General features: G+C 46.4%; 1 protein-coding gene and 1 long non-coding RNA gene across 4 annotated transcripts in view; one reads left to right on the top strand and one right to left on the bottom strand.

Annotated features, from left to right (window-relative positions):
* DNMT3B (DNA methyltransferase 3 beta) overlaps positions 1-27,736 on the top strand; it is a 53,647-nt gene that overhangs the window by 1,955 nt on the left and 23,956 nt on the right. For 2 of the 3 annotated variants that reach the window (XM_081867643.1, XM_081867644.1), the window contains exons 2-5: positions 21,339-21,483; positions 22,589-22,671; positions 23,936-24,088; positions 26,328-26,474. In XM_081867643.1, the coding sequence (XP_081723769.1) occupies positions 21,345-21,483; positions 22,589-22,671; positions 23,936-24,088; positions 26,328-26,474 (522 nt within the window). In that variant the 5' untranslated portion in view covers positions 21,339-21,344. The remainder of the gene's footprint in view (positions 1-21,338; positions 21,484-22,588; positions 22,672-23,935; positions 24,089-26,327; positions 26,475-27,736) is intronic. The other variant, XM_081867645.1, reaches the window with a different exon arrangement.
* LOC309345247 overlaps positions 5,755-27,736 on the bottom strand; it is a 109,160-nt gene continuing 87,178 nt past the window's right edge. Inside the window, exon 2 of the long non-coding RNA XR_014158140.1 lies at positions 5,755-5,992. This is a non-coding gene — a long non-coding RNA (uncharacterized lncRNA). The remainder of the gene's footprint in view (positions 5,993-27,736) is intronic.

Raw genomic sequence — 27,736 nt, 5'->3', positions numbered from 1 at the left:
CCATCTATCTCCCCTTGAAGACACCGAGGTGGAATGCACGCCTTTGAGAATGGCTGATTCATTGAGAGTTCTTTAAATCATCCATTTACTGATGAATCTTACTGAGGTCTATGGAAATTTCCTGTGCAGAAAGTGTCTGAAGATTTCAGAATGAAGGTGTGTGTTTGTGTGTGTGTGTGTGTGTGTGTGTGTGTGACTCAGAAGATCATACTTGCATTGGTTGTTTTCTAACTTTTCTGCAATGGACACATTGATGAGAGTTAGAATAGTCACTCTTTGGCTGATATTCTCAACAATATACCGAAACGTGGATTTGTTAACTCTTGAAACCTTTGACCATATTTTTATTCACAGAAGTGGGGTGGCTACGCCCTACACCCACATACTCGTGAAACTGCTGTACAATGCTAGCCTTACTCAGAGTAGACCTACTGTCACTAATGGTTGTGAGCGACTCAGGCCCATTGATTTCAGTGTTTGTAGTTGGAATGAAGTTATGTGATTTCAATGGATGGCAACCAGCTAAACAATTCCGCTAGGGAGTCGGTGGAGGAAGATTGGAAGAAATTTAAAGACTATCTACAGAAACATTGTAAAATTAATGAATGTTAGAAGGATGTTGGAATGAAGTTATGTGGTTTTAGCAGAAATGTTATAAGGGGTTAGGAAAAAATAGACTGTTAATTGGTGAAAGGAGGGAAAGTAAAGTTACATTCTATTAAGATAAATTACAGAACAAAAATTGGAAAAGATGGCAAGGATTTGCTTAAATAGTTAACCGAACTAGAATACAAAAAGGGAGGTGTGAGGAGGTCAAGGAAACAAGCAAATGAAAGACAAGTTTTTTCCTTTTTCTCTTTTTTCTTCTTCCTTATTGTGATGCGTTGTTTTGTCTTTGTTTGATATGGTGTTTTTACTTTATCTTTTTGTAACTTTCAAAATTTTAATAAATATTATTTTTTAAAAAACAACAGCAAAAATTCCGCTAGGGAACCTTTTAGTCATCTTCTTTACCCCCATGCCCCTAAATATGGGTTTCCCCGCAACTCTTTGGAGAAATTTTTAAGGTGGTTTGTTTGTGCTAGTGGAACTATTTGACTAGATATCAACTGCTGGGTCTACTCTAATTAGCTGAGTGGCTCCCAAGCCTTCTCAGGCCACCTCCCCCTTAGTTGCAAAAGCTCATCCTCAGGGACCCCTGCCCCCTAAATCATTATTCAAAATAGTGATTTGCACCACCCCTTAAGAAATATAGCAACCTAATAAAATTCAAAACAATTAATTGCACATTTATTCCAACTCCAATTAGAACTAGTCTGTTTAATTTAATTCAACAAAACTGATCACCTTGATCCAGAGATACCAGCTTTTAAAAGTCTGAGAGTGATTGACACCTCCAGCACTTACCCCCCCTTCAGTGCCTGCCTCTTGCCTTTTAGCACCCCCCCCCAGATAATCGCACAGCCCCCATCTTACGACTGGCTGTCTTGGGAACCACTGACTTATCTGGATATTACAACCCACATACAGTGGTGCCTTGCAAGACGAAAAGAATCCGTTCCGCGAGTCTCTTCGTCTAGCGGTTTCTTCGTCTTGCGAAGCAAGGCCATTGACAGCTTAGTGGATTAGCGCTATTAGCGGTTTAGCGGCTTATCGGATAAGCGGATAAGCGGCTTAGAAAAAGGGGGGGGAAGGGGAAAAAAACCCGCAGGAACTTGCAAGACATTTTTGTCTTGCGAAGCAAGCCCATAGGAAATTCGCTTTGCGAAGCACCTCCAAAACGGAAAACTCTTTCGTCTAGCGAGTTTTCCGTCTTGCGAGGCGTTCGTCTTGCGGGGCACCACTGTATTTTGCCTATCTTTTGGGCATTATTTACACAACGCTCCATCCATCTGAGACTTTTCCGTTGCTGCTGTTCTGTGAACAGAGGACAATCAGTTGCGGAATAACGGGGGGTGGGGTGGGGAGCCTGACTCAAACATGGCAAGGCTGCAGCGACTGGTCCAAGCGGCTACCATCTTGCTTAAGAGAGCTTGCCACTGCGACTGGGGCTTACGTTTGCAGGCCAGGTTCTTAAGGCTGCTGCAAATGTCCCTGCGTGTTTCTCTTCTCTATGCTGGGGGGTTGACAGCCGCGCCTGGGAAATGGTGGCGCCTGACGTGATGTGAGAAAGCATGAAGGCCTTGCCCGCCAGCGGTGCATTCACACATGCCACTTTTGGTGTTGTGAAGCAGCCTGCTTGTGCCGCAGCGATCCCTCGCTGGGTTGTGGTGTTTTAAACTCCACAACTGCAAAATGTGGTAAAGGAGAGTGTTGGTGCTGGGGGTGTCGCTTTGGACAAAGAGATGTGCAATGCATGCACCATGTTGCGACTCCAGGGTTGCAATCCCCCCCCTGGAAATGTATGTCTGAATTGGGTTTTAAGCCCACCAGGACCTTTCTAACACTCAGAGAAGTCTGGGTGCCATGTGTGCATTTGAGACCTCCCCCTTCCTTATCTTCTCAGCCAGGTTGCACTGTTTGTCCAGGCCGATGTGGCCTTGTCCATGCGGGAGGCCCAAGACAATGGCCCTCTCCTTACAAAGGGCCTGAGGGAATTGGTCTTGAGGCTAGATAGCCCTTCAAATGGGCCTGCAAGCTTTCAACACTCATTTTACCTGAAAAGCTGGCTCTGGGTGGTTGTTCTGTGTATGTTTTCTGTGCCAGAAGTAGCAATGTTTCTGAATACCAGTTGCTGGAAGCCACTGCAGGGGAGAGGGCCGCTCCTGTGTTCGAATCCTGCCTGTGGGCTTCCCCCAGGCATGGTTTGCCACTGTGAGAAAAGGTTGCTGGACTGGATGGGCCATTGGCCTGATCCAGCAGGCTGCTCTTAAAGATAAAGGGACCCCTGACTATTAGGTTCAGTCGCGGACGACTCTGGGGTTGCGACGCTCATCTCGCTTTACTGGCTGAGGGAGCCAGCGTACAGTTTCCGGGTCATGTGGCCAGCACGACTAAGCCGCTTCTGGCAAACCAGAGCAGCACACGGAAACGCCATTTACCTTCCCGCCGGAGTGGTACCTATTTATCTACAGTGGTACCTCAGGTTACAGATGCTTCAGGTAATAGACTCCTCGCGGGTGGCGCTGTGGGTTAAACCACAGAGCCTAGGACTTTCCAAACAGAAGGTCGGTGGTTCAAATCCCCATGACGGGGTGATCTCCCCTTGCTCAGTCCCTGCTCCTGCCCATCTAACAGTTCGAAAGCACACCAGCACAAGTAGATAAATAGGTACCGCTCCGGCGGGAAGGTAAATGGCACTTCCGTGCGCTGCTCTGGTTCGCCAGAAGGGGCTTAGTCATGCTGGCCACATGACCCAGAAGCTGTACGCCGGCTCCCTCGGCCAATAAAGCGAGATGAGCGCCGCAACCCCAGAGCCGGCCACAACTGGACCTAATGGTCAGGGGTCCCTTTACGTTTACTTTAACCCAGAAATAGTGCCTCTGGTCAAGAACTTTGCTTCAGGATGGGAACAGAAATTGTGCTCTGGCGGCGTGGCGGTGGTGGGAGGTCCCATTAGCTAAAGTGGTACCTCAGGTTAAGAACAGTTTCAGGTTAAGAATGGATCTCTAGAACGAATTAAGTTATTAACCCGAGGTTTCCACTGTACTTACACTTTGAGGTGCTTTCGAACTGCTAGGTTGGCAGGAGCAGGGACCGAGCAACGGGAGCTCACCCCATGGCAGGGATTCGAACCGCCGACCTTCTGATTGTCAAGCCCTAGGCTCTGTGGTTTAGACCACAGCGCCACGCGTGCCTTTGATAAAAGGACTGGTTATGCCAACCTGAGTCTAAGCTGCTTGACTTAGATAGCATCTCCCATTCTTTGGGAGCAGAATGTGTGTCTTGAGCAGATATTAGCTGGTGGTTAGAGGCATCCAGCCATTCCTGAGTCAGGGGAAGGAAGAGGAGACGACGGGAGTTCTCTAAACGCTCAGTTATAAAACAGAAGTTTCCTGGCGCTCGAGGCCTTCCGGTAATGATGTAATTAAAGAAAGAGGGTAAAGGAGGGAAGGTGGATAGGAATGGAGCCACATCCTCTGTTAGAATGGCGAGAGGTGATGTTCTGGGAAGTTGCGTGTCAGAAAAAGAGAGAGCGACAGAGATAGGGGGAGAGGTCTAGGAGAGGCAACATTGCTTAGTCTTGGGGGCTAGAGGGCTAGGCAACATTGAAGCAGGGAGTTTAGATGCAAGGGGTAATTTTCACTTTGCATTTGTGCACTGTGGGAATGGTCACGTAATGTAGAGCTTGGGCCCAGACCCTGGTTCAAGCTCCAAGTCTCTGGCGGTGATTCGAACAACAGTGCTTCTGAGCATGTGGGGAGATCCTTCATCACTACGGTGGGAGTCTCAGCCAAGCTGGGTGTCAGTGCTGCCAAATTATCATGGCTAAGGGTCTCCGCTTGGATTAGGATGGGTTGTGCATTATATCATGTCCCAGCCACACTCCCACTGCAATCTGAAGATGCAAAAAATACTGCAGGGCTCTTTTGATGATAATTGATTACGGATAATGCATGTGCTATGCTTTGAACGCTCCAGATAGCACACATTGTTTGAAATATGAATGCTGTCCCTCCAAATCCTGAAGGGAGCTAAGAACCACAGCAATAAAACCAATTAGACAAAATTATACAGTGGAACAAACAAACCTGGGATACAATTAAAGTGGCCAACCGCAGGAGAGCTCACAGCCAAGTTATTGTTGTGATGGTTAAGGATCTGCGACAAGAATGCTTGTTGTCAACCATTTCCTTGTAAAAACAAATTAGACACCGCTCATAAGTTTATTTCCCACCATCAAATGGATCTTGCAGAAAAGCACATTGTAATATATGCTCATCCTTAGCTGTGACTAGGGAACCTGAAAAATCTGTGTATAAAAAAGATCAACATGTGAATTAAATGCATAAGAAGAATCAGGTTTCTGGATCTAGTAGAATCCCAAAATCTGTCACCCAGAGATTGATGGAAAAGATCCTAAGCTCAGGAATTTGTTTTCCAGGGATTTTGTAATAGTGCTCAATGTCCTTCCACACATAATTCCACTCCTGGTTATCCCCAGGTCACTTAATATGAATAGTATAATTGAGGGAGGGGTAGGAAGAAAGGAGGAGGCCACACTCTCCCCAACTCTTTCCACTGATGGGGGGGGGGGAGAGGCTTGGCTTCCCTGGGGGCTGCACCAAGGTGGACACAAATAGGTAGCTGATATCCACCAAATTCACCCAAGATCTTTCATGAATTATTCCAAACCTTTTGCAAATATATTTTGAGGATGCTGATGTTGGAGTTTGACACCATTGCTGCTTCTTCTTCCAGCAGTGAGTTCCACAGGTTGTTTGGCCACTGCGATGATCCAAATTCTTGATTGAACTCTCCTGCTTTGCCACAGTTGGAATGTTTAAGTCTTCGGAAGACACCTCAAAGCACAATGCTTTTAAATGGAGATGGCTAAGTTTCAAGCCATCGTTTGATCTAAGAGTGGGATACAATTCCTCTTCTTCTTCTTCACCCTTCACCATAAGATCTTTTTTTTAATAGTCATCTGTCATTTTCATTTTACAATTAGGACAATGAATGATGATCCAAATACACTTTTAATTTCATCTTCCCCCTGCCCTTTCCATGGTTCACTTCATTATTTTCCTTTCTACTCCGTATTCTAATTAATCCCTATCTTTTCATTGTCTCAGTGTGAGAGCCAGTGTGGTGTAGTGGCTAAGAGCGGTAGACTCGTAATCTGGGGAACCGGGTTCGAGTCTCTGCTCCTCCACATGCAGCTGCTGGGTGACCTTGGGCCAGTCACACTTCTCTGAAGTCTCTCAGCCCCACTCACCTCACAGAGTGTTTGTTGTGGGGGAGGAAGGGAAAGGAGATTGTTAGCCGCTTTGAGACTCCTTAAAGGGAGTGAAAGGCGGGATATCAAATCCAAACTCTTCTTCTTCTTCTTCTTCATTTTCTATATCTCCCTAGTTATTACTGCTGAATTTATTCTGTTACTGTTAACTTTTTAATATGCTTACATTAATTTTCCAAAAGGGACGTGGGTGGTGCTGTGGAATAAACCACAGAGCCTAGGGCTTGCGAATCAGAAGGTCAGCGGTTCGAATCCCCGTGACGGGGTGAGCTCCCGTTGCTCGGTCCCTGCTCCTGCCAACCTAGCAGTTCAAAAGCACCTCAAAGTGCAAGGAGATAAATATGTACCGCTCTGGCGGGAAGGTAAACGGCGTTTCTGTGCACTGCTCTGGTTCGCCAGAAGCGGCTTAGTCCTGCTGGCCACATGACCCGGAAGCTGTATGCTGGCTCCCTCGGCCGATAAAGCGAGATGAGCGCCGCAACCCCAGAGTCGTCCGCAACTGGACCTAATGGTCAGGGGTCCCTTAACCTTTAATTTTCCAAATAATCTACAAAGCATTTTCAATCTTCTTTAAATAGTTTTCCATCTTGATCTCTTATTCTAGTTGTCAATCTTGCCATTTCTACATATTCTATCAGTTTAATCTGCCATTCTTCTTTTGTTGATACTATACCCTCTTTCCACCTCTGGGCATATGCCATTTGAGCTGCTGTAGTTGCATACATAAAGAGGGATTTCTGATCTTTCAATACACTTTCATCTGTTATACCTAGAAGAAAGGATTCTGGACATTTAACAAATGATTTTTAAAGCATTTTTTCCAGTTCATTATATATCATCTCCCAGCAAGTCTTAACCTTTTTGCATGTCCACCACATATGATGAAATGTACCTTCTTTTTATTTACATTTCCGACAGATATTTGCTTCAGATTTGTACATCTTTGCTAATTTACTTATACCACCTATAAATCATTTCCATGTGATTCTACCTTAGTGTGTAACATGCTGTAAATTTCAGATCCTTTCCCCATAATTTCTCCCATGCAGACAACTCTTACATTATGACCTATATCTCTTGCCCAGTGAATCATCGCTGATTTTACCAGTTCATCTTCCATTTCCCGTTTAGATAATAAGTTGTACATTTTGGACCTTCATCATAAGATCTCAGGGCGATTCATAGAATAAAATACAAGATAAAAACACGAGGAAATAACTAAAACAAAACTGGCAAAACAATAATACCCCCCTTCCCACAGGCACATATTAGAAGGCTGTAGAATATTAATCAGCCAAAGGCCTGGCTAAAGAGGAACATTTCTGCCTGGTACCTAAAAATATATAAGGAATGGTGCCAGGCAAACTTCCCTGGCAAGACACAAATGGGGAGTTTAAGTACTTAAACTGGCTGCATTGGCTCCCGGTGGAGTACAGGGTCAGATTTAAGGTGCTGCTTTTGACCTTTAAAGCCCTTCACAGCCTTGGACCCTCATACCTATGGGACCGCCTCTCCTGGTATGCCCCACGGAGAGCCTCAAGGTCCATAAATAGCAACACCCTAGTGGTCCCGGGCCCTAAGGAAGTTAGATTGGCTTCGACCAGAGCCAGGGCCTTTTCAACTCTGGCCCCAGTCTGGTGGAACGCTCTGCCTCATGAGACCAGGGCCCTGCAGGATCTGATTTCTTTCCGCAGGGCCTGTAAGACAGAGTTGTTCCGCCTGGCCTTTGGCTTGGAGCCAATTTGATTCCCTCCCTCCCTCTCTTTTTTTTCTTTTCCTTCTCCTCCTGCGATGAGGCTACATTTTAATATTTTAATGTTCCATTATTTTAATGTTGTATTTTATTTTTGTTTTTAAGTTGTAATCATTCATCTTGTTTTTATTATTGCTTGTAAGCCACTCTGAGCCCGGCCTTGGCTGGGGAGGGCGGGGTATAAATAAAAAATTATTATTATTATTATTATTATTACTTCTGCTCCTCAGTTGCAATGAGCATCATTTCAGCACCTCATTGACCCCTGTGGAAACAGAATGATAACATAAGAACCGTGTGTGGATCAGGCCCAAAGGCTCATCTGGTTGGCCACTGAGAACAAGATGGTGGACAAGATGAGCCATTGCCTTATCCAGCAGGATCCTCTGTTCATCTTAAGACACCTGTGTTAATCTACAAAGCCCCAACCAACTTGAGACCAGGATGCCTTAAAGATGCCCAGCTCTGAGATACCTGAGTCAGGTATTTCATGTCCGCATCCTCTTCTCACAGTGGCCGACCAAATGCCCCGTGGGCAACCAGCGACACTCTCCTGGCAGAGATTCGGCAGAGTCCTCTTCACCTTTGCCTTCCAAAGGTTTCTTGAAAGATCTTTATATGCCACTGGGCTTATACAGCTGTTTAAACCCGTCGTTTTATGTTTTATGGCAGTAGCAATAAACGAGCTGGCGGTAGAGAAATGCTTTTGTAAACAAATAAACAGGCGTATTCTAGGAGCAGCAGCAGTTGCAGAGTGGAGATCCTCTGAAATGAGGGCAAAGACTTGTGGCCTGCCTTCATAAATGCTCTCAGCATCAAGGACAAGGGTCAGCAACGTGCGGCCCATGGGCCAAATGTGGCCTACGAAGACTGTTTTACTGGCCCACGAGCCGCCCCCAAACTGAGCCGCCTGCTCAGCGACTCTCCCAGCCCAGCGCGGCACGGGGACTCTCCGAGCGGTGCAGGAAATTGTGTCTGCACATGCGCAGATACTGGAAATTGCGCCTGCGCATGTCCAGACGCTGAAAAATGCTTCTGCGCAGGCATGATTTTTGGCATCTGGGCATGCGCAGAAGTAATTTCTGGCACCGCGGACATGCACATGCGCGATTTTCAGCATCTGGGCATGTGCAGAAGCAAATTCCGGCACCGCGGACATGCGCAGGTGCAATTTTCGGCATCTGGACATGTGCAGAAGCGATTTCTGGCACCACGGGCATCCGCAGACGCAATCTCTGGCATCACGTTGCGCCAGTCCGGCCCACGAACAATCTCTGTGGGAGTGATCCTGCCCATGGCCGGTAAACCTTGCAGACCCCTGATCAAGGAGGACCTCCTTTACGCTCCTGAGTTTCTCTTCCCTTTTCCTTTTCACAACCTCCATGTCACTCCTTTGTGCACAGTCTCTGGCCTGACTGTTTTCCTCTACGGACTCTCGCTTGCCCTCCTCCCCACCTCCTTGTCAAAAGAGTCTAAATTCTGTTGCAAAGCCTAGTTAATTTGGTTCCAGAACAAAGCATGCAAATTAAGAGGTGCATAATTGTTGCTGATTTGCACAATTTAATGAGACTGTAGCTGCTGAGGTTTTGTTTTTAATTTAAAGTGCCTGGCCTTGTTTCCAGAGAAGGTCTCTGCCTATAATCCTTGGCAAGGGCGGAGAAGTTGGCTTGGGTTCAACTGCTGATGGTGATGGATATTTGTGTGTGTGATATTTGGGGGACGAAGTGAAACCCACCAAATTAATTCAGACATTAAGGCCAAAGCTGGGATTGTACTGATTTCTGCCCCCTTGACAGATCGTTTTCTTTTGCTGGCTGTTTTCGGGCGTTGGGGGGGGGAGGGACATATTAGGAATATATTTTTGGGTGGGAGCACTGTGAACTCCATTCAGATCTGGTGCTCAAAGTAAATTCCTGGATTTTAGAATTTTCTTTAATTCTAAATGTATGTCTTTTGCAACAGGCTCTGGTTGGTGGATCCTAGTAAAAATAAAAGTAGATCCCGCAAGCCTTGCCTGTTCCTGGTCTGCACAGATTAGCTGCACTTTAACCTGGGGGATCATATGGAAATCTCTCCTAGCTCTACCTTGAGAAGCCAGGGATTGGACCCGGGATCTTGTTGCCTGCAAGGAAAGAGTTCTAACCACAGAGCCACCTCCTTTGTCTTTCCCATAAGCACTGTTAGTATGCGTGAAACTGGCCACTTTTTACTTGGAATGCCAGTTTCTAATAAATCAAGTTACTTTCATTTTTTGAAAAAACAAACAAACATGTAGATGTATTATCGATTTTTCAAGCAACAGCTCAACCAGATTTTGTTTGTGCACCAAAAATCCCCACCATTTTAACCATTTTAACATTTTAACTTTTTCAATTATTCTGAAAGTGGTAGCAAACTGAGAGAAAACGCCATTCAGTAGCAGAAAGTGGTTCATTTTAGGGAACCACTGACATGATTTTATAACCCACATGGAGAATGCTAGTGGATTTTCTAAATACCGTATTTTTCGCTCTATAAGACGCACCAGACCACAAGACGCACTTAGTTTTTGGAGGAGGAAAACAAGAAAAAAAAAATTCTGAATCTCAGAAGCCAGAACAGCAAGAGGGATCGCTGCACAGTGAAAGCAAGCAATCCCTCTTGCTGTTCTGGCTTCTGGGATAGCTGCACAGCCTGCATTTGCTCCATAAGACGCACACACATTTCCCTTACTTTTTAGGAGGGAAAAAGTGAGTCTTATAGAGCAGAAAATACGGTACGTTACAGGCATTTAAAATACCGAACTACTTCTAGAAGTGATCCGTGCATCTATTTTCCTGCTGGACTGTGGTTCCAGCTGTTGGTACTGTTGAGCCCAATGCACCATGTGCCGCTACATCCCAGGAGCGGGCAGTGCTCTCCAGCTCTACCAAAAGGTAGATATTTGGAGAGGAATGTGGGGTGCTGGCCCCTTCCTGCGGTGAGGCCTTTCTTCCGCAGACAGACCTTGAGCCTAGCCTCTGCAAGCTCCACAACCGGGCAAAAAATGATCTGGGGGCTCATGGGGTGGATTCCTCCCCAGCCTCTTGTCTTGAGCAATGGCTTTTTTTGCCTCCCCACTTCCACCTACTCTCTGAAGACTGGAGCCTCTTTGGAATATTAGGGGGGTGGGCAGGGAAAGGACTAGACCATGTGAAAAAGGAACATAATATTTTAGCTGCAGTTCATTCATTTCCAGCTTTGTATTCTTGCTATAAAAAAGTGCACCTAGACATTCCGTTGTTGTGCCCATAACCTCGGTTTAAGGTGCCCTTTGTTGTCGTTTAGTCGTTTAGTTGTGTCCGACTCTTCGTGACCCCCTGGACCGGAGCACGCCAGGCACTCCTGTCTTCCACTGCCTCCCGCAGTTTGGTCAAACTCATGCTGGTAGCTTTGAGAACACTGTCCAACCATCTTGTCCTCTGTTGTCCCCTTCTCCTTGTGCCCTCCATCTTTCCCAGCATCAGGGTCTTTTCCAGGGAGTCTTCTCTTCTCATGAGGTGGCCAAAGTCTTGGAGCCTCAGCTTCACGATCTGTCCTTCCAGTGAGCACTCAGGGCTGATTTCCTTCAGAATGGATTGGTTTGATCTTCTTGCAGTCCATGGGACTCTCAAGAGTCTCCTCCAGCACCAGAATTCAAAAGTGTCAATTCTAAAGGTGCCCTTTAGCTCCTGGTTTTCATATCTCAGTTTCTTAACACTGGTTGGAAGTTTTTGGGTGTCCCGGGCATTGTGGAACCCCCCCTCCCAAGAGCTGGTCCCCCGCACTTATGCCTGCCATGCAGAGAGGCGGGTGGGAGGTGGGTGGGCAAGGCTTGGGCAACTGTCTTCCTCCTCCAACACCTGCACCCTCTCCCTTCGACTTGCACCTCCCTTGTTCCTCCGTTGGGGCCCCAATTAAACAAAATTCAGCCAGAACTTGCTAAATGGCAACCAATTATTTCTGCATCCCTTTGAAAGGAGCGAGAGGGGGCAGCTCTGCAAGGACAAAAGGCTGGGATTAACTCTGGAGAAAGGAGGCGGGTTAAGAAAGAGGCAGCAGCCCAGGTTTCTGGTGGGGGCAGCTGCTCCCTCCCCCCAAAACCTAAGACCATAAGAGCAGCCTGCTGAATCAGGCCAGTGGTCCATTTGGCCAGCACCCTGTTCTCACACTAGTTGACTGGATGCTCCCAATGGGAAGCCCACAAGCAAGCTTCGGCTGGGGAGGGCGGGATATAAATAAAATTTTATTATTTTATTTTTTTTATTATGAGCTCAACAGAGACTTTCCGCCTCCTGTGGTTTCCAGCAACTGAGATTCAGAAGCATTGCTGCCTCCCATGGTGGAACCAGAGCCGAAATATCCTGGCGAGGAGAAATCAATAAACCTCTCTGCCTCTCTTCCGTGAATTTGTCCAATTTGTCCAATCCTCGTATCTACGGGACCGCCTCTCCTGGTCTGCCCCGCAGAGGACCTTAAGATCCATGAATAACCATAGTTTAGAGGTCCCGGGCGCTAAGGAAGTCAGATTATCCTCCACCAGGGCCAGGGCCTTCTCAGTGATGGCTCCGACCTGGTGGAATGCTCTGTCCCAGGAGACCAGGGCCCTGCAGGATTTAACTTCCTTCTGCAGGGCCTGTAAGACAGAGCTATTCCGCCTGGCCTTTAATTTGAATTCAGCCTGATCTTTTATTTTCCTTCTCTTCCCTCCCCCTCTGCTTATATGAAGATTACCCACTTTGGGATCCCACAGCTAATTCTCCCGTGGCCCAAGTAGGACCAATTCAGCCAGCTAGCCCTGGGGATTATCTAATGCTTATTAGATGGATTTCCCCTAAATTGATTTCTGAGCTTTGAATTTTATTGTTATTCATGTTTTTCTACTGTATTTTATGCTGCTTTTACAATTAAGTGTTTTAAATTTGTTGTTAGCCGCCCTGAGCCCAGTTTTTGAACCAGAAAGGGTGGGGTATAAATAAAAAATTATTATTTTAAAGTTCGTGGCCCTCGCTGCCCCCTGTGGAAGCGAGCTCCATAACAGCCAGCTTTCATGATCCATCGCTCTTTGATAAAATCACTGACTATTCAAGCCAGGAGCTGAGTTGTAGTCCCTCCATGTGTTTCTCCCCACACCACCCTAACTAAAAAATAGATAGTTAAGAGAACTGAGATCCCATCTCGGGATGACCTGATCCCGAAGGCAGCTGGCTGTATTCTTTCTCCCCAGAGCGCCCCACACCTGTTTGTTCCTCTTCCCGTGTGATTCATTGATGGAGCCGGCCAAGTTTCAGGACTGCTCTCTGAGCCTGCACCTGTTCCAGGGTTTGGGGACGGGGTGGGGTAGGATACAATAGATAAAGATAACATGAGGACAGTGCTACACAACCCTTCCAGTCAAAAGGTTGGTGCACACAGGTGCTATCGCGCCCTTGAGGCTGCAGCGTCAGGTGGGTGCCTGCGCAAATGGAGCGTCCCAGGCACAGCCGTGTTTTCCAGGGGAGTCAGTCCACATGTTTGCCTAGCAGCTGCTGAGCGAAGAACTCGAGGGATGTGCGTGCATGTGTGAATTGGGCAATTTGGGTGTTGGGCCAACACCTGCTGCCTTGTGTCTGTCATCTACACCTGAATTATTGGGCTAAGGCAGGGGTCGGCAAACTTTTTCAGCAGGGGGCCGGTCCACTGTCCCTCAGACCTTGTGGGGGGCCGGATTATATTTTGAAAAAAATAATAATGAACGAATTCCTATGCCCCACAAATAACCCAGAGATGCATTTTAAATAAAAGGGCACATTCTACTCATGTAAAAACACGCTGATTCCCGGACCATCCACGGGCCAGATTGAGAAGGCGATTGGGCCGGATCCGGCCCCCGGGCCTTAGCTTGCCTACCCATGGGCTAAGGCAACTGTTTCATTTTGGAATCTTTAAGATAATATTTTGGTTTCCTGTTAATTATGTTGCTTTGAATGTATACTTTATTTTTTACTTTCTTCTGCAGTGTTTTATTCTGAATAGCTTTATTTGATATTTTAATGTAGGTTGTACACCACTTTGAGGTGTTGTTCTTAAGCAGATAAAGCGGTATAGAAATGAAATTAATAATCATCATGGTCTGAACTGAACCACAGAGTCCCTGCCTGCAGCCTCCTCTGAATCCATGTGCTTCAATGGCACTGCTTGCCTCAGGAGCAAAAGGCAGAGATTGCAGCAGAATTATCTGCTCTGCAAGGGAGGCTGACGGGAGGAATAAAACCTGAGCAGCAAATTATGCAGAGATACAGAGGGCAGCTCCTTTTCTAAACATGGTAGCATTTTTTTAATTCTTTGACATTTTTTATGGGACACACAATCCAGGGCTTTGTGTTTTCTCCCTTGGGAGAAAAGCGCTTTGCACATGGTCAGGGATAGTCTCTTCCTCAACCAGCACTTCACACAGGATTTGGCTGAGCCCTGGAACTGAAAACAGAGTTGGGTCCTGGTCCTTGCATTCCAGACGAGGCATCTCTCTTTGGAGGAAAGCCCCTTTGAGACGGTTTCTGGTCCTCTGCCTGATTTACAGGCGGGGCTGTGTGTAGCAGGGTGGGGTCCCACATGCCCAGGCAACTTCCTCCCCCATTGTGTCCTGGGTCTGGGAGCAGATGTGCAGGATCAATGAGATTTCAGTAAGCAGCTGGCTGGCAGGTTTACTCTACCTAGGACACAGCTGCCTGCTTCCTGCCTCCCCTTTGTTGCAGAGAGTGCAGAGCTCCAGAGATGAAGGTCAGAGCTGAACAGGCATTTGTGGGGAAATTCTGGCATTTGCAAGGATGCACACAACACGCAGAAATGGGAGGCATCCAATGTTGTTTAGTCACGTCCACCTCTTTGTGACCCCCTGGACCAGAGCACACCAGACCCTCCTGTCTTCCACTGCCTCCCACAGTTTGGTCAAACTCATGCTGGTAGCTTCGAGAACACTGTCCAACCATCTCGTCCTCTGTCGTCCCCTTCTCCTTGTGCCCTCCATCTTTCCCAACATCAGGGTCTTTTCCAGGAGTCTTCTCTTCTCATGGGGTGGCCAAAGTCTTGGAGCCTCGGCTTCAGGATCTGTCCTTCCAGTGAGCACTCAGGGCTGATTTCCTTCAGAATGGAGAGGCTGGATCTTCTTGTAGTCCATGGGACTCTCAAGAGTCTCCTCCAGCACCAGAATTCAAAAGCATCCATTCTTCGGCGATCAGCCTTCTTTATGGTCCAGCTCTCACTTCCATACATCACTACTGGGAAAACCATAGGTTTAACTATAAGGACCTTTGTTGGCAAGGTGATGTCTCTGCTTTTTAAGATGCTGTCTAGGTTTGCCATTACCTTTCTCCCAAGGAGCAGGTGTCTTTTAATTTCGTGACTGCTGTCACCATCTGCAGTGATCATGGAGCCCAAGAAAGTAAAATCTCTCACTGCCTCCATTTCTTCCCCTTCTATTTGCCAGGAGGTGATGGGACCAGTGGCCATGATCTTAGCTTTTTTGATGTTGAGCTTCAGATCATATTTTGTGCTCTCCTCTTTCACCCTCATTAAAAGGTTCTTTAATTCTTCCTCACTTTCTGCCATCAAGGTTGTGTCATCTGCATATCTGAGGTTGTTGATACTTCTTCCGACAGTCTTAATTCCGGCTAGGGATTCATCTAGCCCAGCCTGATGAATTTTGCATATAAGTTAAATAAGCAGGGAGACAATATACACATCCAATGAGGAAGACCAAAAAGGGGGAACCCGTATCAAGGCACTGAATAAAGAGTATTGCACTGTTTATTAATTCCTACCACATTTCTGCCAAAAACAGGCTTTCTGCAGGGGCACTTATGTTTCCTTGTGGACAACTGAAAGCATCTTTGAAAACACTGTAGGCAGAACTCCTGAGGACGCGCCCTGAAAAATGCAAGGACGTGGGTGTTTCAAAATGGATGTTTCTGAATTGTCCACAAGGAAACACAAATTCCCCCTAGGAAGGTCTGTCCTGGCTGAAGTGAGTTCGGCATTACAGTCATACCTCATGTTACGTGCACTTCATGTTACGTTCTTTCAGGTTACATCCTGCAGCGACCCGGAAATACTGGAAAGGGTTACTTCAGGGTTTCGACGCTCGCACATGCGCAAAATGACGTCATGCGCAAGCACAGAAGCTGCAAATCACAACCTGCACGTGCGCAGATGCGCCACTGTGGGTTGCATTCATTTCATGTTGCAAATGGGCCTCCGGAACAGATCCCGTTCGCAACCAGAGGTACCACTGTACTAAAAAGGGCGATATTCCCCCCCACCAGTTTCTTGTGACTGGTTTTTTCACCTTTTTTTGTCATCTGTAAGGACAGAATGAAACACCTCCGACATGCTGGAATTTGGAGTCCCATGGGCCTGAAAGCTGCTGCAATAGGTCCTGGTGGTGTTTTTTTTTAAGTGCACAAGTGTTTTGATTTGTCAGATGAGGTGGGAGAGGAAAGGAGCTGAAAGGATTAATACATGCAGCAAATGTAATTAGACTGCGGAACTCGCTGCCACAACTTAGATGGCTATAAAAGAGGACTGGACAAAACTGGAGGAGGAGAGGACTATGATGGTTACCAGCCACAGTGGCTCTGCCCTGTTCCCATAGCTGGAGGCAGCAATGCTTTGAATCCCAGTTGCTGGAACCCACAGAAAGGGAGAGAGCCCTTGTGTTCAGATTCTGCTTGTGGGCTTCTCTGGCCTGACCCAGCCAGCTCGACTTAATGTTCCCATGTGCTTAATGCTACAATCACAAACTGCCACTCCAAAAAAAGCCCCTTGTCTCTGCTTGTTGTCATCTGTGCTTCACAGGGCATTCATTAAATAGAAGAATCACAGTGTTTTTCATAGCCCATCCCAGACTCAGGTTGGAGCCAAGCACCTGTTCCCAAACAGTGCATTGCTGGCTTTCAGAGTCTTCTTCCAACACAAGACCTTTGTCTAGAGATCAGCCCTGGTGATGTTGGCCAATTCCACACCCCCAGCAAGTCTGCCACAAGTTGTGCTAGATGCAGCCACACCAAACTCATAATAATAATAATAATAATAATAATAATAATAATAATAATAAATGTTTTATTTATATCCTGCCCTCCCCAGCCAAAGCCAGGCTCAGAGTGGCTAACAACAATAAAAATAACACAGTCTACATAAAATCACAATCAATTAATTGAAATGCATTCTAAAATCAATTCATTCTAAAATCAATTCATTCTAAAATCAATTCAAAATCAAATTAATGGCAACCATTGGGCTAGAGTGCTATGAGGATTACAGAAGGAGAGGGTCAGGCTGTGCCTTGGCCAAAGGCAGGTGGAACAGCTCTGTCTTGCAGGCCCTGCGGAAAGATGTCAAGTCCCACACGGCCCTAGTCTTTGTGACGGAGTGTTCCACCAGATCGGGGCCATGGCTGAAAAGGCCCTGGCTCTGGTTGAGGCCAGCCTAACCTCCCTGTGGCCTGGGACCTCCAAGGTATTTTTGTTTGAAGACCGTAAGGTCCTCTGTGGGGCATACCAGGAGAAGCGGTCCCGTGGGTACGAGGGTCCTAAGCTGTATAGGGCTTTAAAGGTTAAAACCAGCACCTTAAACCTGATGCAGCCACACCAAACTCATGCCGTGCACATGCGCAGTGCCTGGGCTGGTGGGGTGGCAATTTCTTTTTGTGACTAATCAAGAGACTGTATAGCAGGAGTGTGGAAGCGCTGGCCCTTCAGGTGCCCACAGAAGCATCGAATTGTAGGGTTGAAGGGTCCCCAGAGGCATCTAGTCCAACCCCATGCAATGTAGGAATCTCAACTTGCAAACTGATTTTTTTCCGGAAGCAAGTAACCTGGAAATAAGTGCTGAAATGGCTCTGTTCCACTCTTGTTTTCGGAAGTGGATTTTATGATGCTCAAAAGCCCACGTATAATGCAGAAATAAACTGTGTGGATGCACCACTGAGCTCAGTTCCTGGAAGTGGTTTTTGCATCGTGTGGAAGCTCAGCTATAATGTGGAATTTAACAGTTAGGGGGACGTCGTGAAAATGGAATAGATGGACACATAAATTCAGCCTTTGCCGTTGCAGGTTCTGTAGTCGAGGGAGGAGGCCTCCTGCCCCTGAGTCCCACTTAACCCTGGCCTTGTAAATGAAAATCTATTTTATCACTCCTTCCAAAGTGCCTCTTTACATCGTTCGCCCCACGTAAAACAATTGTTTTGGGAGGACAAGTCGCTTTGGACTTTGATAAATTAAGCCGTTGGCTCAGCTCAGAGAGGAAGCGGATATCATTTGTCATTATTCCAGCTGCAAACCTTAGTTGGCTTTTCTCGCTTCGCTCTTATCTGGAGCAAAAAGGCTTGTGTGGATGTGCACCAGTTTGACTGAGGACCACTTTATAAATAATAATAATAATAATAATTAAAAAATTAGGTTCAGAAAATATGCCAATATGGTATGCGTGTATGTCACATTTGGAGAAAGAATGAGGAATTTGTGAAAATGAGTGACGGAAGACCCGGCTGAATTACTTTGTAACCTTTTAAATATATTACTCGAAAATGAGTGGCTGACCTGAGGTTCTTGGAAGCCTCCTTCCCTCGGTCCCAGCCAGCATGCCAAGTGGTCACAGACTTTGTGAGGCAGTGCACTACTTTATTTAGGGAACAGTTTGCAAGAAGTATTTTCCTGCTGCTGTTGGTTTCAGTCTGTTTTGTTTTGGTTCCGCTTATTTCGTAGTTTATACAGTGGTGCCTCGCAAGACGAAAAGAATCCGTTCCGCGATTCTCTTCGTCTAGCGGTTTTTTCGTCTTGCGAAGCAAGCCCATTGACGGCTTAGCGGATTAGCGCTATTAGCGGCTTTTAGCGGCTTAGCGGATAAGCAGCTTAGCGGCTTAGAAAAAGGGGGGGGGGAGGAAAAAAACCCCGCAGGAACTCGCAAGACATTTTCGGAAATTCGTTTTGCGAAGCACCTCCAAAACAGAAAACTCTTTCGTCTAGCGAGTTTTCCGTCTTGCGAGGCATTCGTCTTGCGGGGCACCACTGTATATCTTGTGAACGGATCAGGGATGTTATGAGGAGCGGTATAAAAATGAAATGATAAAACATAAATGAAATGCAGTTAACCGTGAGGTCCAGAAAGATCTGGATGGTGCAACATCTGGCAGAAGGTGCTGGGGGTGGGTGGACAGTAGTTGCATCAGCCCCCAGCTGCTCCTTTGGAGCCCCCCTGCTCTGGCCATTCCATCACCAGCGCTGAAAGTTCAGTGGCCGGGCCAGTCCAGTTTGTGCACTGCTGGGGGTTAGACTAGATGAGTCTTGGGGTGCCCTTCAAACTCTACAAGTTATCTCTCGCTTTGACTACTACAATGCGCTCTATGTGGGGCTACTTTTGAAGGTGACCCGGAAACTACAAGTAATCCAGAATGCGGCAGCTAGACTGGTGACTGGGAGCGGCCACCGAGACCACATAACACTGGTCTTGAAAGACCTACATTGGCTCCCAGTACGTTTCCGAGCACAATTCAAAGTGTTGGTGCTTACCTTGAAAGCCCTAAATGGCCTCGATCCAGTATACTTAAAGGAGCGTCTCCACCTCCATCATTCTGCCTGGACACTGAGGTCCAGCGCCGAGGGCCTTCTGGTAGTTCCCTCCCTGCAAGAAGCCAAGTTACAGGGAACCAGGCGGAGGGTCTTCTCGGTAGTGGCACCAGCCCTGTGGAACGCCCTCCCACCAGATGTCAAAGAGAAGAACTACCACCAGACTTTTAGAAGACACCTGAAGGCAGCCCTCTTTAGGGAAGCTTTTAATGTTTGATGGTTTATTGTGCTTTTAATTCTGTTGAGAGCCGCCCAGAGTGGCTGGGGAAACCCAGCCAGATGGGTGGGGTATAAATAATAAATTATTATTATTATTATTACAATTCTGTGATGATGGGGAAAGGGTGCCACCCCACCTTTTGACTTGGGCAACAACACACTTTAGGGCCACCTAAATATTTGGGTGGTTCTTATTCAGTAATGTTGGGTGGGGGCTGTGGAAGGACAATGTGGGGTAGTGGTTAGAGTCTCGCATTGGGGAGAAACCCAGGTTCAAAGCCACTGCGTTTATTTATTTTTTTAAATTTGTCAGTCGCTTTATCCCCAAGCAACCTTCAAACAAACAAACAAACAAACAAACAAACAAACAAACAAACAAACAGACTATAAGCACCACGTAGATACATTAAAACCAAGAGAAGAGGTATAGTCAGGTTGTGTAGCAAAAATAGTTGTTTTTGAACACCAATGACTTTTTTTTTACATGTGATTTTACATTGAGAATGAGCCGTTGGTAAAAAAAACCAAACCTGTTTTGCCTATGATTACAAGTTTACCCTAGAAAAGCCTCAAATTTTATTTTTGGGGTTAGATAATTTTCATTTATTCAGAAGAACGAACTGCGAACGCCAGCCTGTTTTGTACAAACAAGCTATAGGGACGACTAAAATAAACTGCGCACACGGTTTCATTTGTATAATAACGATACAATGCAATACAATGTCCCGTGTTGAGCAGATGGGAGGTGAATGCCTGGTAGGTAATGAAAAGCAAACAAAGCAGTTATAAAGGGGTTCGGTGGATACAGAACAAGATGCACATCAAAGGATTAAGCAGAGAAGCCTCGGTAGAGGAAGCCAGTCTGCGTTTTCTTATTCCTTATTCCTTTGTGTAGAAAGGGAGTCCACTATCTTCATGCCCAGATGCTGAAATATTTAGAACTGGATACAAATTTAATTGACATGATTTTTTTAAAACGGGGGAATCTTTCCACAAGACAATGCTATTCCACGCTTGCTTGTTCTTAACCCTGCGGCATTTAAATGCAACCAAAGGACTATACTTTCCCTGGAAATTGACTGTGCCTGTTCTCTAGGGGGGCTCAGTCTCCCTCATCCCCCATTGCTTGGGTGACTCACATTTGGTAGAGTTGGTATGCCTGGAACTAAATAAAAATAAAAGAAAACTGAATAATTGTGGTGTGTTTTGTTTTGTGTTTTACCAAATCGCCAAAGAAACAAGTGTTGTTGTTTTTTTTGCTTTCTTCGGATTTTTGAAAACTGTAAAACAGAAATGATCAATAAAGGTTGTTATCAAAATAAAAATAAACATTCATTCAATCCTTGGTTGATACTTGTTTTTTATATCCTTCTGAAATTCAGTTTAACATGACCTCCAATCTTCCCATTGTGTTCAGAGTCAAATTCCTGAAATACGCAGTTAACTTTGTTTTCAATCTATTATTTAACTTACTGGTACTTATAGATTTTTCAAGTTGTTCTATTTACACACAGAAGCTCAATCAAGACCTACCAGCAGATTGATATTTTGATAATGTTCTTTTACATAGACTCTGTATATATTCCACTCTCTGGCAATTTTTTTCCTCTGTAGTGCCTCATAGCCTTGCTGAGAGTCTTGCTAATTCTACATAATCTCTTAGTTTATTTTGCCAGGGGCAAAGCACCACATTTCGGAAATTCTCCCTGCCTTTGAAATGCTGGCAATGTTCAGGCAAATCCAGGCGTTTGGCAGCCCTGTCTGAGGCTCCTGTGGCCACAGAGTTGTGTGGGACCCCCGCGGGTCATCTAGTCCAACCCCCTGCAATGCAGGTATCTCAACTAAAGCACCTGTGCCTCCCATCCTGCAGGTTAACATGAAGAAGGAGAAGGTGGTCCAGTGGACGATGGACGGCGAGGAGGAAAACCTGGTCTTGGTCAATGGAAGCTGCGGTGACCCAGCCAAGGACAAGGCTGAGCCTACCTTGAAAGCCAAAAGGAAGCAGAAGAATGCAGGTATCCTTGGGAGTCTGCCTCCTCCTCACTCACAGAGGCTGGTGGTTTGGCACCTCTTTGGCTGAGGAGGTGCAAAAAAGTTTTGATTGAGTTTCCACTGAAATGAGGCTGCATTTTAATGTTGTATTTTAATCTTGTTTTTTAAACAGTATTTCAATCAATTGTTTTTATATTTGGTGTTAGCTGCCCTGAGCCTGGTCTTGGCTGGGGAGGGCGGGGTATAAATCTATTTTTTTTATATATTATTATTATTATTATTATTATTTATATCCCAAGCAGACGGTGGAGCCAGGCTTGGTGCAGCGGTTGGCTCCTGGCTGAAGCTCCTGCTTTTCAGAAGGGTACTAAAAATAGAGGGCACTGAAACGGCTCTAGGGCTTTAGGTGGCAGCGGTGGTGTTGTGATGCCTAAGCCCATCACCAGCGCCTGGAGGTGCAAACCTGGGATCCTTGAATCTTGAATGTTTTCACACATTAATGCCACATCCTGTAGAATTCTATCAGTTGTACAGTGAGAACAGAAATCGTGCTCTGGCGGTGCAGGAGGCCCCATTAGCTAAAGTGGTGCTTCAGGTTAAGAACAGTTTCAGGTTAAGAATGGACCTCTGGAACGAATTAAGTATTTAACCCGAGGTACCACTGTATTAGGGACGCGGGTGGCGCTGTGGGTAAAACCTCAGTGCCTAGGACTTGTTGATCGCATGGTCGGCGGTTCGAATCCTCGCGGCGGGGTAAGCTCCCGTCATTCGGTCCCAGCTCCTGCCAACCTAGCAGTTCGAAAGCACCTCCGGGTGCAAGTAGATAAATAGGGACCGCTTACCAGCGGGAAGGTAAACGGCGTTCCGTGTGCTGCGCTGGCTCGCCAGATGCAGCTTGTCACGCTGGACACGTGACCCAGAAGTGTCTGCGGACAGCGCTGGCTCCCGGCCTCTAGAGTGAGATGAGCGCACAACCCTAGAGTCTGGCAAGACTGGCCCGAACAGGCAGGGGTACCTTACCACTGTATTAGGTGAGCAGGTTCTGGGGTGGGTTGGGGGGGGGGGTTCCCCAGTGGCTTGGCCCAAATGGGCGGAAGCTGAGTCGAGGCCCCGTTTCCTGTTGTGCAGATGTCGATGACGCAGAGAAAGTGCCTCGCAAGGCGAAGTGGAAGGAACAGGATGAGGAGGTCCCCAAAGAAGGCCAGGAGGAGGTGAGATCTTTTTCCAAACCCTGAATGTCACATCACGTTTAGCAGTTGCTCGCAATACAAACCAGCGGTTCCCAAAACGTTTGAGGGCCACCTGTCTTTTGGCTCCATAAACTCACCCCCTGTTCCCCCCACCCTCCCTTATAAAAAGCGTAACTCAGAACAGTGGATTGCACAACCCAGTATAAGGAAAACAGTAGCACAACAAAATTTAGTAATTTGTAAAAAGTTCCCATTCCTCTTTGAAGTCACAGTTGTCCTTATCTCGCAATTTGTATGTCAGTTTCGCCAGTTATGCATAGTTCATCAATTTCTTTTGCCACTGTTCTTTTTTCAGGGTTTCCTCATTCTTCCATCCTTGTCCTGTCAGGATTCTTGCTGTTGTAGCATACATAAATAAATTCTTTGTTTTCATTGGCAGGTCTTGTCCTACAATCCCTAACAAAAATGCTTCTGGATTTTTTTTTACAAATGTCTTTTTAAACATTTTCTTCAATTCATTATATATCATTTCCCTTTTTTAAAAAATTTCTCTACATTCCTACCACATATGATAATAAAATTCAATGCAGTAGCAATTAATTGCACATTCATCCGAAAGGCCATTAAAACTGTTCAGTTTAATTAATTCAACAAAACCGATGAGTTTGGACTTGTAGGGTTGGAAGGGACCACGAGGATCATCTAGTCTGACCCCTTGACCATCAAAGCGTGATAGTCATGGAAACCTCCAATGCCCCCCCCTGCTGCCCCCTTGCCTCTTAGCATCCTCCAGCTTATCCCAACGTCCCCTTTGGGAATCAGTGGTATAAATTGTCAGGGGCAGCCATAACCAGCCAGGTCAACATTTAGGCCCATAGCTGTCAACTTTCCCCCTTTTTAAGGGAAATTCCCTTATTCCGAATAGGATTCCTCGCAAGAAAAGGGAAAAGTTGATAGCTATGGGCCTGAGTGGGGCAGCAATGCTCTCCCTCCTTTGGATTTCCAGCTGCTTCAAAGGCATGCTGATATGGAGGCTCAACATAGACATTGCGGCTAATAGCCCTGAAAAGCTTTGCCTTCCACGAATCTGTCGAATCCTCTTTTCACACTGTCTCAATTGGTGGCCATCGCTCTACCCCAGAATCTCCATCGCTGTGCCAGCTTTGATGGCAGGATCACGTCACCCCTTCCCCAATGAAACGAGGGCAGGCTGTCACCTTTCTCTGTCCCGCCTGCCCCTGACAAACCCGGGCAGTGAGCGACACCAATCCTTTTCGATTCCCAGGTGCGGAGGCGCGGATCCGCTGGTTGGGAGAACAGTTTGCGGCAGAAGCCCCCTCCCCGCATCGTCTTCCAGGCCGGACCCGTTGCGCAGGAGAAGAATGTGAAAGACGATGTGGAGAGCGTGGAGAGCTTCAAGGAGCGACACAAAATCAGGGTGAGGTTTGGGTTGCAGTGTCTTGTCTGTCTGTCTGTGGTGGTCTAAGGATATTCTAGCCTGTGGACCAGGGAGGTAGTGGAGTTGGTCAACTTGTGATCTGGAAAATGACCCCTTTGCCAGTCCTCATCTGCTGTTGTTGCACCCCAGATTTCACCCCCTGATTTAGCAGATGGGGGAATCAAAACTGGGCTGACAGTCCTTTGAACCGCCAAATTGGGAGAAGTCTTTTTTTTTTTAATGTTTAAAATTTTTATTTTTTACCAACAACCAAAACACAAACAGTGAACCCCCCCCCAGGTGACTAATACATTGGGTATACATAATCAATAATAACATATTCAATCAACCATATGTACAATTTAATATACGTTAATATTCCTCCGTCCACAAGGTTTATCTAACTTTTAACATTTTAATTGCCCCAAATTGTTCAAACCTACCCAAATAATTCAATATCTTCTCAAACCAATCCTCCTCTTTCTCACCGACCTTAAACCTTTTCATTCTGTGTATCTTCACAGTTAGATATTCTAAAATTATAATATTATTCAGTTTTTTCCTCCATTGGTTCACCCTTAGCTCTTCTGCATTTTTCCAGTTACTGGCTATAACCTGTCTGGCTGCAGTTACCATCAATTTTACCCATTTACATTCCTCTCTTGTTTTTAACTCAGTGCTACTCAGAGTAATAAGAACCATTAATTTAGATATTTCCACCTTCCTACCCACAATTCCCGATAGTTCTATACCAATCTGTTTCCAAAATTCATTAACTAACGGACAATCCCAAATTGGGAGAAGTCAGACCAGCCCATCCTCCTCCAACCCAGCTGGTATGTGTACATCACAAACTCATTACGCTAGTCCTCATGAGCAGGGAAGAAGCTTGGACACATCAGGTAGCTTTCAGCCATGCTTTCTGGACCATAATATGCACGGGTGATGCATTTTGTTGTGATGCTCCCCACCTCGTGAACATTGCGAGGGGAAATTCCCCATGGGGGTTCAAGGAGAGAGGCTCACACAAAATTCCCCATTGCTCAGGCTTTGTTTCATAACTCATTACTCAAGTCAAGTCAAGGAACCTTTATTGTCATCACATAAGAACATTCAGAATACATTCCGAATAGATAGGCCAGTGCGATGTTGTCGGAACCCCAACGACACAGTCACCCGCCAAAGGGCAGAAGAGGTAAGCAATCCGCCTCATCTCTGTGGGTTTCCAGCAAGGGCAGGATCCTGTAGCATACTTCGGCGACAAAAAATCAAATAGAAGAACTTAGACCTGTCTTGGTGAGCTCCTAGTCTCTCCCCTGTAATAAGAAGCTCATAACCTCCGTCTCTGGTTTCCATGTTGGAATACATAGACGGTCTAGAAATTGTTGGTGGAGATCATCATACATTTTACATTTAGGGGCCATGTGAGCTAGAGTTTCCACCAGGTGGGCATCGCATGGGCAGATACAGTGGTACCTCAGGTTAAGTACTTAATTTGTTCCGGAGGTCCGTACTTAACCTGAAACTGTTCCTAACCTGAAGCACCACTTTAGCTAATGGGGCCTCCTGCTGCTGCTGCGCCGCCGGAGCACGATTTCTGTTCTCATCCTGAAGCCAAGTTCTTAACCCGAGGTACTATTTCTGGGTTAGCGGAGTCTGTAACCTGAAGCATATGTAACCTGAAGTGTATGTAACCCGAGGTACCACTGTATAACTCATTATTGGACAGAGTCTAAGGTGTTTGGAAGAGCATTTCCATTAGGATAAGATTACCAGATTTTTTTGCAATGGATCCAGGGACACTTTTCAACTTCAATAGATTTTGTATGGGGACTGATTTGTAAATCTGGGGACTGTCCCCGGGAAACGGGGACGTCTGGTAACCTTACATTAGGACCCACACTATATGACCAAATAGATATCATCTTGGGGGTTCATCCTCTATCCAACCACCCCAGCACCCCACACTCTCATAAAACCACACTCCTTAGAAACACTTACTCAACCCATTTTCTTTCCTGCACATATTAGAACCCTCCTTGTACCTCACCCAGAGTTGTTTTCCCTTTAGCATCTAGCCATCTGGTACCTCCGTAAATGGTTCTTACCAGTTTTTTTGGGCCGGGCCTTTTTGCACATGTGTCACCGGTGCCTCACCGAAAATGAGCCTGGCAGAAATCCCGTGGCATCATCCATCTCTTTTCTCAAGGAGCTCAGCTCTTTTCTTCCTCTCTACCAGTTTTCCAGGAGAATCTCTGCAACTGCCCAAGTGGACTACTCAGAGGAGAATTTTGTGCAGTCCGGCCAGAGCGGCGGCAGCAGCAATATTGGGGTACCAAATGGCTGCCTCTTGACAGGGACCCCGAGAGATGGAGAGGAATACCAGGTGGGGCTGCTTATGCCTGGTGGGGAGGGGGCTGGCGTGGCTACCTGGCTGAAGCTTAGCAAGGGGGTGGGCAGCTCTGAAACCCAGGGTGGTCAGAAGAAGGGGTTGCAGTCTGGAGCAGCACACATGGATAATTTGGGGGGGGGGGGAAAGATCACAGTATAATGACTAAAACCCCACCTGCATCCTTATTTTCATTTATGCATTGCATTAATAGAATCATAGAATTGGAGATGTCTCACTTTTTCCTCTATGGAGATGAAAGCGGTTTATGTTGCTCTCTAGCTCAACCCCCCACAACAACCCTGTAGGGTAGGCTAGGCTGAGAGGGAGCGACTGGCTCCCCAAATCACGCCGTGAGCTTCACGTTTGCCGAGTGGGGATTCAAACCCTAGTCTCTCCTTGGCATAGCTGTCAACTTACAGATTTGAAAATGAGGGACCAGCAGCCTCGAAAATAAGGTATCAGCAGCCAAAATAAGGGGTTTTCGGAGCACAGGTATGTTCAGCTTCTGAAGCCAAAGGCAGAAAGCCCAGCCAGCAGCCAAACGAAGCCTCAAGCGGTGGTTCCCACAGCGCAGCAACCCGGCAAAGGGGATGCAGCAAGGGAAACCACCGTCACCTCTCCGCTGGGAAGCGCTGAGCAAAGGCGAGTCCCCAGGCAAGGCGGCCCATTTGATCGGCACAAAGCATGCAAGCTCCACCCCCCAGTCATTCTTAGACTCCTTATTGGGTGAGCAACGCAGCCAAGCAACACAGTTGGAGCCTCCCTCCTCCTTGGCCAGCAGGGAGGGAGGGAGGGAGTGGAGCTGCTTCCTTTGAAACCCGGGAAATTTAAGGGACATCATCAATAAGGGACAGCAGCGGGACACGGCGCTGGGATAAGGGACTTTCCCACCAAATAAGGGACGGTTGACAGCTATGCTCCTTGGTTCTCGCCTGGAACTCTAACCACCGCACCACCATGACCTCTTTTTTGGGGTTTCCCGGCCCTGGTTTTGGGGGAAAGCATTGCTTATGGATTTCACTTATGTGACTATTTTTTAATTAATTAATTAATTAATTAATTTTATTGATTGATTGATTGATTGAATTTATATACCGCCCTATACTATATATATTTTTAGTTTGTTTTTATTATCAAAAGGATTTTGATCCCAGACTCTAGCTCAGGGGTCTCCAAACTTTTTGGGGGCCAAACTTTTTGGGATCTTGAGAGAGCGCATTGGGCGCCAGTCATAAAATGGCTGCCGCGGGGGACGT

The sequence above is a fragment of the Podarcis erhardii genome (assembly GCF_964252035.2).
Source record: "Podarcis erhardii genome assembly, chromosome: 6".
Classification (NCBI taxonomy): domain Eukaryota; kingdom Metazoa; phylum Chordata; class Lepidosauria; order Squamata; family Lacertidae; genus Podarcis; species Podarcis erhardii.
Note: the sequence above shows the minus strand (reverse complement) of the source record. Positions and strands in the feature narration are given on the sequence as shown.